This window comes from Rhyacophila brunnea, unplaced genomic scaffold, assembly GCF_057557595.1.
Source record: "Rhyacophila brunnea isolate RB1 unplaced genomic scaffold, BYU_Rbru_1.0 scaffold_20, whole genome shotgun sequence".
Lineage (NCBI taxonomy): Eukaryota > Metazoa > Arthropoda > Insecta > Trichoptera > Rhyacophilidae > Rhyacophila > Rhyacophila brunnea.
The window spans coordinates 32917252-32931692 of NW_028232860.1; the positions used below are offsets into that span (position 1 = coordinate 32917252).

At 31.9% G+C, this 14441-nt stretch overlaps 1 protein-coding gene across 1 annotated transcript in view; it reads left to right on the forward strand.

Annotated features, from left to right (window-relative positions):
* LOC147071551 (transmembrane protease serine 9-like) overlaps positions 1-14441 on the forward strand; it is a 66797-nt gene that overhangs the window by 43622 nt on the left and 8734 nt on the right. The window contains exons 6-8 of the mRNA XM_085947968.1: positions 2065-2169; positions 4696-5010; positions 12755-12921. Coding sequence (XP_085804094.1) covers positions 2065-2169; positions 4696-5010; positions 12755-12921 — 587 coding nt within the window. The remainder of the gene's footprint in view (positions 1-2064; positions 2170-4695; positions 5011-12754; positions 12922-14441) is intronic.

The following is a 14441-nucleotide window of genomic DNA, read 5'->3' on the forward strand; positions in this document are numbered from 1 at the left end:
GATGGATATATTAATATTTGGTGGTCCAAATTAGTGGTCATAGTGGTTTAAATGGTTCAGAGCGCATCGGAGCATTGCTCGGGTTCATCAGACCTCCGAGATTAACGCTCCGTTTAGTGGAAAAATGAAATATGGATTTCGGCTTATGAATTCACTCAAATTCATATAGGTATTTTTTTATAAGTTTACTACGAAACATATTATAATGGTAGGTACTCTATCCAAAAATACTTCATGTTGAACATCCCACATAGTGGACCTTTTACATGTTTTTTTTTCGACCATGTCCGATCCTAATATGATCATAATATGGGCCTCCACAGAGTAGAGGTTTGTATGAACTGATTTTGTTTTTTACTAGAAATGGATGTCAGCCACATGCTCAACCTATTAATTAGGTCCATACTCACACACAAATTGAAAAACAATATGTGTACTTGCCAGACCCAGGATTCGAACCTGGAGCCCACAGCGTTATAGTCCAACGCTTAACTCATTCACTGCTGAGTAGATAATGATTTTTTAATTAGCACCTTTAAAATGCACGTTAATTACATCGATCGGCCGCCTGGCCATTACGCGCCGGGTGCGTCTTCCGCGTCCAAAGTATTAAGCCGCGCGGCCACCGTGGTCATATCTTAGTATTTAGTAGTTAGGTTAGTCGTATGAAAACCTCAATATCAAAAAATAAGTACTAATATTGGGTGAACGTAGATGCCTGACGAACTGACTGATTTTTGAGAACCTATGCCATACACTATAAAATAAACATCATAAAACACAATATACTTAAACAGAACATAATTATTATTGACGACGACGTGACGCAATAATATATTGTTAGTTTATTTTGTATATTGTACAAGTGCGCAGGTATATGCTAGAAGGTTATGTTATGGGGTGCTTTGATGTCAGTTTCAGGGGTTTATTATACTTTATGATGTTGAGAGTTCCGTGTGTGTTTGAACCCAGATTATGGATCTAATTTATTGAACAAGTGGATAACATCCATTTCTCGTAAAAACAAAAATAATATTGATACAACCTCCACTCTATAGAGGTCCTTAATATGATAGTATTATTATCGAAGACGGTTAAAATTATAATATACAGTAGAACCTCGATTATCCGGACTAATTGGTGATGAAGATAGTCCGGATAAGGAAAAATCCGAATAATCGAAAAAAAAAATCATAATTGACACGGAAAGACATGTATATTCAGTATGCATAATTTTTATTTGTTTATGTTTACATGTAATTATTAGTATGTACCTATACTAAACTTAATAAATCATTTTTTTTATTAAAAAAATCGTTTATTGATTTTTGCTTAAAGCAGGTTTTACCGCGTTACTGGAACTTACTAAAATGGTCTTTTCAAAATTTTGTTCCATGATTTTTTCAAAGTTGACACATCTAAAGAATTCCAACTACCTGCTGCCATGTAGCAACAATATTTTTAATTTATTTTCTTGTAGAAGCTGATAACTGTTTCTTCATTATTTTCGTCTAGCAATAATCGTCGAAGCATTTTCTATATAAACGTTTGAAGGTTTCTATTACACCCTGATCCATCGGTTATTTATTTTATTACCGACGTGACTCTTTCGTCTTTGGATGAACCACATAAAAATACACTCTTCAACATCTTTATTTCCTGATTTTTTTCATAGCTTTCCGCTCTGAGCTTCCATCTTCTAACATTAAACAATTAGTAAACTTCATAATAGTTTTACTTTGTTTTTTTTATATCCGAGATGATTGACGTTCCGACACCATATTATTAATTAGATAGATAACGTCTCGAGTCACCTCGTTTCAAAGCATCGGTTATATCCAATTTGTCTTAATGAAAATAATCTGGATAATCGAGGCTCTACTGTATATTATAACGGTTTTTTGTATCTTTTTCCATGTATTATGTTTACATGACTAAAAATACGTAAACCACATAATAATAAACTTTGTTATACTGTGGACATCTATGAAAATAATATTCATTCTGTCGTAATATCGTGTGGATTATTTAATGTAATAAATATGTTTTATTTTATATTTTCAGATTGGGTGAAACCAGTTTGCCTGCCAATCTTCTCCCAGCGATTGGCGTCCCAAAATCATGTCGGCGAAGACTTGTTTGTTGCCGGATGGGGAAAAACCGAAACAAGTCAGTTTATTTATTCGCCATTATTATTATAGTTGTATTCAAATTCCTAATACGTACTTACCTAATTTATTTTTATTTTGGCACATTATGTATATTAATTCTGGAAATTTATGACATGACATTTTGTTTAAGTTATATAAAGTTATGTAAAGTAATGTAAATGATGCAAATTAAAAATACACTAAGACCTAGTTTAACCTAATGTAAAAACAGTGATAAATATAGGTACTTAGTTTTAATTGTGAAGAGTTTACCGAGTAAGACAAACAGTTTATGTTTTAAGAAATTCTAAAATACCGTCTCTTTCTTTCTTGTCTTTCCAGCGTTAACCTTATGGGAGTAACACAATTCATGATCTATCTATAATTATATACTTAATATAAAAATCAAATTACGTTTGCTTGATTTACTTCTCGTAGTTGTATCTGACATCTACATAATATAGGGTGTTCGCTGAAAAGCTTTACTACTTTGTTTCGTCGCCATATTGGTACAAATGAATTTCGACAGTTCATTTTTGGAAATCGTCAAGTATAGATGTGGAAAATTTCTTATTCAAAAAAATTCGATATACCAATGTGTTTTAATAGTAAAAACATTTTATTGAAATCAATCATCAATTATTACGACGACTAGAAAATTATGTAAAATTTTTGGTAGAAATAATATGCAATTAAAACCCACTATTTATCGATTAGTGAATGATTATGAAGAAAGAGGCTATATAGCAGATAATTAGAAGCCAAATTATTCATCAGTCACCTTTGCATCTATTAGTAGTGACTGTATGGTGTGCTATGTGGTCTGGAGGAATCATTAGCTCTTACTTTTTTAAAGATGCACGTGGCGTTACGGTAACTATTAATGGAGAACGTTATCATAACATGATTGACAACTTTTTAACACCAGAATTAAATGCTTTGGGGTTGGTTGACATGTGGTTTAAATAAAATGGTACCACTTCACATTTAGTTAATGTTATAATGGCATTACTGAGAGATCTGTTTCCACAACAAATTGTCTCAAGAAATGGCGATGTCGATTGGCCTCCACGGTTACCGAATTTAACAGTTCCGAACTTCTTTTTGTAGGGATATCTAAATAACAAAGTTTATGCCAACAAACCAGAAACACTTCAGCAACTTAAACGAAACCTTTGTGACTAAATTAATGAAATGCCGGTTGAAATGTGATGAAAATGTTGTAAAAAGAGTCCGCATTTGTAGGTTAACAGAGGCGAGCATTTAGCTGACGTTATCTTCCATACGTAATTCCCAACTTTTAATAAAAATATTATCAGCAGTAAACCATTTTGTTTTCATTTTCAAAGTTATACAACACCTGTATTATATTAAATTTAATGCAAAAGTTGTCTGTTCAAATTATCTTTCCTATCAATTCCAATTTTGAATTTTCATGACAACTAACATTTGCATATTTTGCATTCGATTTTAATTTCTTTTGTTTGACTTGCCTGTCAGAATTATTTTCATTTTGATATGTTGTGTACCTAAATATAGATATTTTGTTATTGAAGTATATAATTATTATTGCTTTGTTAATAAAGATAAGTGTAAATCGATTAATGAAGCGACCTCGTGCGAAGCCAGGTTCTTCAGCTAGTAATTTATGAAATGGGTTATCAGTTTGTTTTCAGCACAATATATAGATATTATTTCTAAAACGCGTCTTTCGCTCATACCATAAGTGCAGTTGTAATGGAATATCAACGACCTTAATATGTTGCGTACATCTCTGCCAGAGAGACGCGTGTGTAAAACCCCTGATCCATATCGAAAGCATCCCCACACTGAAAATCTGTGTTGGTGTTATCATATACAGGCTGCTGAAATTGAGTAGAAAATGTATCAGTGTAATGAAAAAGTTTTCATATACTTCAAATGCTTATACCTCGTTTACACATGCATGGATGTACTGTGCACAGTAAGAAAATGTATGGGGAAATATGTATTATCCTGCAGTTGGCAAGATTGCGTGCATAAATCAAACAAGATTGGAAGATTCCGAATTTCCAATGCGACAGTAGGATTATTTTAGATCTGCGCCTGCGCAGTAGAGCGATCGTAGCGAACCTACCGGCAAAAAAACGAACTACACATTTTGAGCTCTGATTTTCAATACGACCTGTCAGATAGTAGTATAAAATGACAACCTCGCGTCTCGCTTACTCTTGAAGAATGAGATTGGAGAGACAGTCAGCACTTTTACGTGTAAACAGTTATTGTCATGACAGTTTAAAATAAGCACAACTGCCGACAGTAATTACATGCATGTGTACAGGCGCTACTATATTCGCTGCGTATGAAACGGGAGTTACTTATTTTTATACATGGACCTGAGTTGCACCATAGTCATACATATGCTATGATATAAATAATTATAAATACTCTTTATAGTTGCAAGAAGGTGATATGTACCTAGTGCCAATAATTGTTTATAGATTAGCTACGTCAGAATTCATTAAATTGCAAATAACTCTAATACATAACCTTTGTTTTATTTCAGAATCTGAATCAGACATTAAGCTGAAACTTCGTGTTCCTGTCATCTCCACATCAAGCTGCGCACCCGTTTATCAAAGAGCCGGAAGAGTTCTCGGATCCGGTCAGTTGTGTGCTGGCGGAAAACGGGGAAAGGACTCCTGTCGCGGGGATTCTGGCGGACCTCTTATGTACTTGGACGTTGAAAATGGAAATGCCAACTGGTACGTCGGAGGCATTGTCAGCTTTGGTCCCACACCTTGCGGACAGGCAGGATGGCCAGGAGTATACACTAAGGTTGCCTCCTACGGAAACTGGATCTCGTCCAATATCAGGGATTAATTTTTATATTTATAAATTAAAATAAAAGGGTTGGATGAACGCTCACAATGAATAGATTTTACAGTTAGCAACTTAAGCAACGATTTTATAGATATCCATAATTAAATTTAATGAAATGCAATCTTGGATTTGACTTATATTTTTTTAATTTAAAATTTACACCGGTGATAAAAAGTCATGTCTTATATTATATTATTGATATCCTAATAACTAAATGCTATACTAATGCTGATTTTAATGACGGTAATTACAGTTTTCCTCTTTATCCCGAGAGGAGAATTGGTTCCTGTTTTGAAATAAATATATACCTCGTTATCTATTTATTTTAAAATGTGACATAATAATGATTTTCATATTTCAGTCATTGGTAGAATTTTTTTGACTTTACCGATATCAACACGGAAATGGCCGAACCCAACATAATACTTTAACTAAAATATTATCGTAACGTTTATTTATTTCAGTAATTTTTTTTACACATCATCACAACAACATAAACTATATAAAAAGACAATATTATTTTTATGCTACTTCTATATTATATTTATTTTTATCTGACCTAATTTATCATTTATAAAAATTAATGTTTTCGTCACTCTATGTAAATGTATTCCAAAAAAGCGTTCTCCATCTTTTTTTATTTGTATAAAACATTAAAATTATCTAATTTATATTTTACATTTTATTTCATTAAAATAGTACTGTTTTGTTAATAATTATTATATTCTTTGATTTGGAGTATGTAATTTGTGGTAAAAAGGGTGGCATTTACTTAGTGTTTAAGTTTCACGAAACAATCTTTTAACAACCATTATAGACGAAATATTTTTTATCAAAAATATTATTAAGCAATGTGCCATTTTGTATAAAGTATTTGCCTATAGTTAATTTTGTTTAAACTTTATTAATACATATTTTTTCTCAAGTAATTTAAATACTTTTTTCAGAATAACTTTAAATGAACCATTTTTTGTATTTTTATAACTATTTTTAATAACTTGTTTGGCAATTAAATTTTTGTAAAAAATAATAACCAACTATTGTTTTATTTCCAAATAATATGACGTATGCACCCAATGTATTCTTATAATTAAACAAAAATATTTAGGTACTTTAATATATTAAATATTGAGATGACACCACGAAAGCTGATATTTATTTATAAATGAGATGAAAAACCCTCCCAAGGACGTAGGGAGACCATTTTTATTGATAATAAAATAAGCGTCTATGTGTATGTTTGTTTGTCCGGTTAAACTGAAAAATGACAGCATATATTTAACAATTTGACTTGGAATATTCCTACTTTTGTGGCGCTTGGACTTAGGGCCATAGACCAAGAAAAACGAGAGTAAGTATTTGTTATAAATTAAAATATAGGAGAAGGTTGTTAAGGTCGGTTACATGTAAATTATACGTAAAACAATTCACCGTGGCACAGTTCGCCGTGAGCTTTCTTATCGGAAAGAGATGGCCGTATACTATACGGTCTCCAATTTTATTAGATTCAATATGAACATTATTTATTAATTTAATGTTTATAGCTGATTTTGGCAAAATTCAAGAATTCAAGAACGAAAACCTAACCTAACAAATAATCCAGTATATTGGCTATTTTCAAAATTTGTTTGCTGCTGCCATTCTGTAAAGTGTAAACCGACAAGAACCGTGTTTTATTTAGACATGAATTTTATGTCAGTACAATACGACCTAAAGAGGTTTAACGGTCTTCAACACAATCACTGGTAACCTTTTAATTACCCTGTAAATACCACATTTAAATAACACGTTAAGAGCGTACTTCAGTGAAACGGCAAATAATTTTCAACAGTAGGTACGACGAAACCGCCAATCGGAGACCGACAGTAGAGGTGTGCGCACGTCGATTTGGTTTGTCATGGCGTCGGATGAATATATTCTTAAATCGTGTAAAGATGACTAAAAAACTTTACGTATGTACTTGAAAAATAAAACATGTCAATGAATATACTATTATTATTAGTAATATAACAATTAACATAACATTAAATGGACGCATGTTGAATTTTTAAGACAAATTATATTTCGGTCGGCACGCGTCATTTGCACAATCCGCGCATCGCCTAGCCAGAATCTTTTTAGACCACGCCTCAACTGAAGTATAGCCTAAATTATATCTAATGGCCAAGTACTCCAAACGCGCCAGTCGCGGTGTTTGCACTAAATGAGTTAATATACGTCCATATATTTCCGATACAACATTTCACGGTGAAGTGCAATACGGCGAACTGCATACGTACAAGTTTCCAGATTCGGTGAAGGTCACTACATAAAGATGACATGTGGCCCGGAGGAGACAACCGCGAACTGTATGCCGATGCATTCCAAAGTGATTCCTCTTTCGACCAACATCTTGATTTTAAGCAAGCCATATCTCAAGAATAGAAGATATTAAACCACACACAATGACGATGCAATCAACTAAAATGGGGTGGATGATACATTAATCGGTAATGCTGTTATGGTTAACATTGGGAAATATTCGGACGTCGGCTAGGAATTGAGATAAATAGATATTGTTTGTATAGATCGCGCAACCAGAGTTGATGCGACACAGATATGAAAAATTGTGTGAATTTCTGAGGAATACACTATTCTTTTACAGACTGTTTCTTTTTTGCATGCGTCTGTGTGACTATTCGCCGCCTCAACTCTGATTGCGCGATCTATAACTGCAAATTGCAAAAAAACGGTCAATTCAACCGCATAATTGCCATCACTGCTCATCATTACTCACTGATCACTGCCAGAGCCGAGTTAACTCGTTAAAGCATATATGATGCGTCAGGCCATGGACGTGTTAACTCTGTAAAGTGACTAAAATACTGAAGTTGTGACAACCCTGTTTATGTATATTTTTGAAACAATATTTTTATAATTTTAGTGTGAAAATATTCACGATAAACTCGAGATACATGTTGATTTGGTATGTTTGCACAAATATATTTTATCATTCTGCACCTATTTCATGATTTTTAATGGATTTATTTTATTCTAAAAATAGCTGGCCTACAGTGGCTACCAGTGATAAGGTTAATCTTGTTAAAATTGGGTATGGTTCAAGAGGCTAAATTGGTAGATCACAATTGCCAAATCTAGATAAGTAGATTAATTTAAAATTGAACTGTATGAGAATTGTTTTAAAGGTTGAAGTTTGTATAGTATTTAAAAATAGAAATCCTAATATGATAATTAAATAAGTATACATTATTATTATTATTAACAATACACCAGGCTATGAGGCCCAATAATACTAGTGTGTTGAACCTGTAGTGTAGTTAGTAATAAAAGTGAAACATACAGGCTTTGAGAAAATCACAAAAAAATATTGTGACCTCACCGGGCATCGAACCCGGAGCCCCTGGAGGAAAACCCAGCGCCTTGCGCACTAGACTACGAGAGCCGTTATACGTACATAAGGATGCGGTGCTCCTGTAAATAATCATGAATGCAATCTTGCCCAACACAGTGATTTTCAAACTTTTTCGTTTCGTGGCGCCCTTAGTCTTTATATTTTCCCCCATAAATGAATCACAGTTAATGAAATGGCGTATCCGGAAATTTGTACGTAAACAGTTCACTGCAGGACACTTGTAACATTTAATCAAATGACGAGTTCTTTGTTGAATATTTCACCGTGGAGTATATATTTTGTACGTATGCTACAACATGTGGCGAATTTTATGAGATGTCTTTACTAGGTTAGGTTAGGTTAGAGCTAATCTAATTGGAACAATACTATTTGCAAACTATCGCCGCATTTTGTAAGATACGTACACATGTAGGTATTCCACGGTGAAATGTTCAACGAAGAACTCGTCATTTGATAAAATGTTATACGAACTCATGTTTTACGTACTGTGGCGCACGAATAAGTAGTGTCCCACGATGAACTGAATACGTCCAACTTACGTGTAACCATGAAATGGGCGGGCCTCTTATGAATTATCACACAGTTTCTTAAATCCTTGATTCAAATTAGGGAAACCTAGCTTTGAAAAAGTAGGTGGTGATTGTCGATTATTTATACAAGTTACCATATTTTTTATAGATTCCAGTACTAAATTCAGTGTATATTTGCAACGATTGCTTTCATGGTCTACGCAGTGATCTCCAAACTCAATAAGGATGTGAGCTACTTTCTGAAATTGAAATTGTCTGGTGAGCTACTTATACATATTCCTTCTTTATAATTATTTATCACATCCTTTATCGTACCATACATAATATAATTATAGTACTAAAAATAAATTAGGACATCGGACTTCCAATAAAACATAAAATGCGTACTTTAATTATTTATTTATAAACAAAATAATAATTGAAATATATCTTGAAATAAGTGTGAGTAAAAGTAAAAATAATTAGTGAAAAGAATGGCGTTCACTTTCCTCCACATTTCTTTTCAGTTCCCGGTGAGTTCCTTATCACTCCCATTATTTTGATGGCAAATATCAAGATGTACACCTTTGATTCTGATTCTACTTTTAACCACCTTTATAGTGAAAAACGTTGATTCACATAAGTAGGCAGAACAAAACAATGCCTTCATTTCATTTCGGAGTCAAATAATAAAATTTGACAGGTAAATTCATAAATGTGATAAAATATCCTACGATAGCTACCAAAAATGCCATCGCGAGCTACCGGTAGCTCGCCAAACGATCAGCATACAGTGTATCCGGAATTTTTCGTCGAATTCGTCGAATTGGTAGAATTATCAGCTTGTGTATGAACAAACTTACATTAAAATTATTCAATTGGCGCGAGTTTCAGTGGAGATAAAAAATATAACATTTTTCAGAAAAAGGTTGTTTAAAATTAATTATTTTAGTAGATAAGTCGAAGTATTTCTTCTAGATCGGAAGTGTTTAACCTTCGCAATAATATAAAGATTACTTTGTTATTTATTATTTTTATCATTACTAAGAAAAAAGCGGTTTGAACAACACTGCGTAATCATGTTATTAACCAACATTTTAAACGGGCTCTCTCAGTAGTGTACAAAACCTATTCGAGAACATGAGTGAAGTTTTTTTCCAATCGTGGCGGGCGATATCAGTTTAATTATTTATATTTAACAAAATATGTGTTTTGATCACTTTTTACGCTAATGATTCTGTTTGTATATTTAATTTAAAAAATAATAGAAATTTAATTTGTTTAATAACTAAGTGAAGTGATTTAAAGATAATGGAGATCAATGTTTTTCACGCCATTCTATGTGTTGTGTTTATAAACAGGTTCACATCCGTTCAATCCGGTATGAATACATTTATTAATTTGTAATATTACCTACGTATACACGCAAAAACCTTCGCTTAAAATTATATATGTATCTACCTATAAACTGACCAGGAAATAGAACACTCAAAAAATTAATTTTATTTCTGTCTATTGTCTGTTAAATTATACTAGGCGAAAATAACAATATACTTAACACATTTTGACAGTGTTCTAATATACTTATATAGTAACTCTGAATTGCGCGGCAATTATTGTTCTTTCATATTTGGCTTTACTCAAAATACTGAATAAACTGAATAATATGCTAAGATTATTAAAACATATATTTTATTAATTATAGAAAATTATTTCTTTAATTTCTTCAAAGTGAGGCACTAGTAATTTAATATAATATGTTGATACAAATTGAAATAATTATTATTTAAGATCAGTTACTTAATAATACGATAATATTTAAAGTTGGCGCTAGTTTCCAAAATTGTATTTTCATTATATACACGTAGAATGATAAATAAATGTGTGTAATAGAGTAAATTTAAATTCGAATTATCTACCCAATGTTTAATCGTCGCTTCTGGTATTGAAAAACTGAAGTTTAGTATCGTAACTAATTTTATTTTGATTCAATAATCGAATGAAAGTCTGTAAGACGATGACGTATATAATATTATTATTTGCGATGGATTTATCAATGCTTAATATTTGATGTAATTTCTGTTCCAATAACATAAAAACTTTTATCTCTTTTGAAATTTATATATTATATTTACATAAGTAAATATACTTATTGTGTAGAAATGTGACATGGAAGGCGTTCGCGTAAATTTTGTAGTTATATGTACATAATTCTGTAATTATGCAGGCTTATCTTAAATATTCGGGTCCCGATTTCTGACAGTATGTATTGATTTACGGTAGCTACTCATTTTTTATTATTTGTTTTTTTCTACATTTCGTATAAAAGTCGTTCGAGAATCATAATTATAGTACTTACCTAAACCGATCACCGTTGGTTTGTCAAGTGTTTGGTTAGCTTCAGGGGTTATGGGAAAAGAATTCAAGCTGCTGTATACATAGGCATATTATCACATTATGTATAAGACCAATACGTCAAATATCAGAAAACTACACACAACCATGGCTAAAACAAACCTTCCAAATTCTAAGAAATAATGTCTGTATTTATCAATTCATAGAATAATAAATAATGAGAATTCATTGATTACATTATTAGGCAGATAGCTATTTCATTATTTAAAAAAACACTACCATTGAAAAAATGTTACTTATAAAAATAATTATAATGTATGCAAACATCAACAAGGAAAAAATATTTTCGGGGATTTACCAAAGTTCTTTATAATAAAATACATTAGACAGTTAATTTATAATCTAATATTTTTACAATGATTCGTTTCCTTCGGTATTTCCCCGCACAGCTAAAATTTCCGTTGTAAGTTTTATAAAAAAAATAAGATAATAAATTGATTGACGTTTATTCAGTTTTGGCATTTTTTTAAATCAATTAACCTCTCAAGTATTATTATCTATCACTAGGGAATCCAATCCCGAGCCAAAATTCTGATCCCGGGATTTCGGTATTACAATTTGACAATCCCGGGATCCCAGGACTGGTCCCGGGATTGGTATTTTTTCCATTGTTAATATAAAATTTTTATATTTACAAATAACATTGATAAAATCGGTCAAAAATAAATCTAGTATAATTTATACTATTTAAGACATTTATTCTTAATATTGTATACGTTCAATCTTGGAAATACATAAGTTTAATGGAGTTAATAATATTGTAATATAAATAATAATGAAATTTAATACGAGATTGCTGTTTCTGATAGTAAAAACTTAATGAATGGGTTAGCGAGATTTAAAATAGTAAAACAAATCATAGTGTACTTATGGCCTTTCCGCTTCAAAAATCTGATTAGATTAATCTAATTAGTCAGTCAAATCTGAAACTGCCATAAAACGTATGATATCATGGTGGAATAACTTTGTTAATAGTGCGAAGCATTGTTTTTTTCCAATCTTTCAATTTTTAATAATTTATGTGAAAAAATAAAATGAATCGGCAACCTACACATGGGTATAAATCAAACTTCATTCAAACTCAGTTTATTTTTAATGTAGTTATTTGTTATTAAAAGTATTTTTTTTTGTTATATTTTCGTTTTTATTTTATTTTCCATAAAAATTGATAAAAAAATCAATCCCGAAAGTTTCGGGATTATGTTTATCAATCCCGGGATTCATAGGTATCGAAAATAGCTCGGGATCCCGGGATTGGAATCCCTATCTATCACTACCGACTTCCTATTTCTTCAGACGTGTATATAAGTATGTTGTTTTTACATGGTGAATGTACGAATTACGGTCATTAAACCTTAATATTTTAATACTTAAGGTGACGATTTGTTTGTCTTATATTTTGACAGATTATGACCATTGCGTTACGTCAGATCGCCAGACAGGAAAATGTACAGATTTAATCAGCTGTGGTCCAACTTATGAGCTCCTTACAAAAGGCTCCAGACCAATGTCCGCTAATATGAGGAAGAAACTGAAAGAAGATCACTGTGGCTTCAACGGCCTCATGCCAAAGGTATGCCTACTATATATGATTAGTCATATTATTATCGTTACCCCGTTTCAGTAAGAATGATGTAAAATTAAATATAATATTATATATTTGAATTACCGTCGGGTATTTCACACATTGAAGCACCGAGTTTCAAAAGCCCCTAAAACGGTTTTTGAATTTTTTTGAGTTAGATAATATGTATTTAGATGGATATTTTTGTTACCTATATGATGGCCAAAGATTGAACTTTAAAAAACCGTCAATACGTATGATAAAAAAATATGGTTAATTTCAAAACCCGCTAAAATGGTTTGGCGTGCTTTTCAAATACCCCTAAAATGGAAAGCCAAAATACTATTTACAATGTAACGAATTAAAAAATAAATACATAAAGTTCACAGATTTAATAGCTATGAGTTTTCCTCAGTGTTCTCAAAACTACCTAAAATGATTTTAGGGGCTTTTGAAACTAGGCGCTTCAGTGTAGTTTTTGTCTAGTTTCTGTAGATGTTGCAATGTTTTATCAACCATGCTACGTCTTTACTGAATTCTTACATCAAATAATGTTATAAAGTGTGGAAATGCGATCAACTTAAAAATATATATAAAAGGTTTTCATTGCGAGCAACACTGTGAATGTTGAGTGTCTAAGAAGTCCAGAGCTTTTTAACTCTTGCAACCAAAAAATGCACATATATATTTAACAAATTCCCTTCATTACATAAGTCAAAAACTTTTTCTAGATCTTCCAGCAGCAAAAATCGGCCGTAAATTTAACAAACTCAGAAAACAAAGAGGTTTTTATAATAATTTCATAGCCACTGAACACGTTATTCAAATAGATGTGGTAAGAAAAACGCTATGTTGGCAATGCTGTCTCTAAATCAGTATTATGTAAATATATTCCTTGTAAAAAATCTTAAATTTGGTTCTTGGTACTCGAAATAACTTTCTTTTCTAGGAGATGTTACTGTGGTTAAGTAAAAGGCGCAAGAATTCGTAAACGTTTTTTTCGTCATTCGTTAAACAGCCGATATACAGCTAATGTCAATTCGCGATAATCCATGCATCGGATTTTTAAGTTGTGATCAAATTGAGATGCGTGTCACGTCACCGCCATGCTGTCACGTCGACAAATTTAGTCTATGGTTTCGTCATTTTGCAGAATATTTTGAACCATCACCACCTCTCTAAATTCGATTATAGAGAGTGTCAGCTCTAATGTAGATATTAGTATTTTGAATTATTATTAATTATTAATGCTAATTTCAATTAATTTTAACAGTTTCTACGTGTGCGTAAGTTAAAATTACCATAGATAATATTTTGAAGAGAACCCAACCTGCAGACCATAGATAATAGACAATATTCTTCCAGATAATACATAGTTCCAACCACTAAAAAAAAAACGTGATTTTGACAATGTGTATACGTGTAGAATATGATAAAAACGTTCACAAAGTCATGCAGCCGTCGATGCAGTGCGGTTCAACGTGAGGTGACCTCATTGTTGTTTTAGTGATTTCGGCAGATTTTGCCAA